This window comes from Penaeus monodon, chromosome 32 (genome assembly GCF_015228065.2).
Source record: "Penaeus monodon isolate SGIC_2016 chromosome 32, NSTDA_Pmon_1, whole genome shotgun sequence".
In the NCBI taxonomy this organism is placed as follows: Eukaryota; Metazoa; Arthropoda; class Malacostraca; order Decapoda; family Penaeidae; genus Penaeus; species Penaeus monodon.
The window spans coordinates 18,267,024-18,267,708 of record NC_051417.1 but is presented as its reverse complement, the minus strand read 5'-3'; the positions used below and the strand labels follow the sequence as shown (position 1 = coordinate 18,267,708).

The window sequence follows — 685 nt, the reverse complement described above, 5'->3', positions numbered from 1 at the left end:
AAAATGGATAAATGACCGAGAATAGGAAAAAGCAGAAAGGAAAAAAGACAAAAAAAACGAATGAGATAGAGTGCGTAACATCATTTTCCCTTTTTTCTCTCTCTCTCTTTTTGATGGGGTGAACAAGATAAGGGGGCAAGAAGAAGCGGGTCACTTTGGCGTCACAACGACACCAAAACAAACATGAATACAGCATTATGTAAACGATGACATCAACCTAAATGAAAGGTAAATTTGGAATCTACACCTTTTTAAACCGTTTTAAACAAAATAATTAGCAGGAAGATAGGGAAAAAAACAGAATAAGAAAAAAATATTTTAACATGAACACTTAAATTGATAAGATTTTTTTTTTTTTGTTTACGACATGATTTTATTCTAAATAGATGAAGTAAATAAAAGGTTGAAAAAAAAAACATATTGATGATAACTCACAATGGCGAGCGTCAGTACGCAGTGTTGCCAGAATTTGCCTCCCATAATAAACCTGAAAAAAAGAAAATAATGTATACAAAATTTTGAATGATTAACGCAATTAACACAAACTTCAACCAGAAGTTGAATATGTAAAGGAGGTTAATGATATAAACCTAAATATCCCGTAGTTGGAATTCAATAATTTTCAGTTTGAAAACACATTGGACATATGAAAAGGGCCCGTACACGTATCATTAATTCCCCAAAT

At 31.5% G+C, this 685-nt stretch overlaps 1 protein-coding gene across 1 annotated transcript in view; it reads right to left on the bottom strand.

Moving 5' to 3' along the window:
- LOC119593702 overlaps positions 1-483 on the bottom strand; it is an 81,465-nt gene extending 80,982 nt beyond the window's left edge. Inside the window, exon 1 of the mRNA XM_037942666.1 lies at positions 436-483. Within this exon, the coding sequence (XP_037798594.1) occupies positions 436-480 (45 nt within the window). The 5' untranslated portion in view covers positions 481-483. The remainder of the gene's footprint in view (positions 1-435) is intronic.
- Between the last annotated feature and the right edge of the window lie 202 nt (positions 484-685).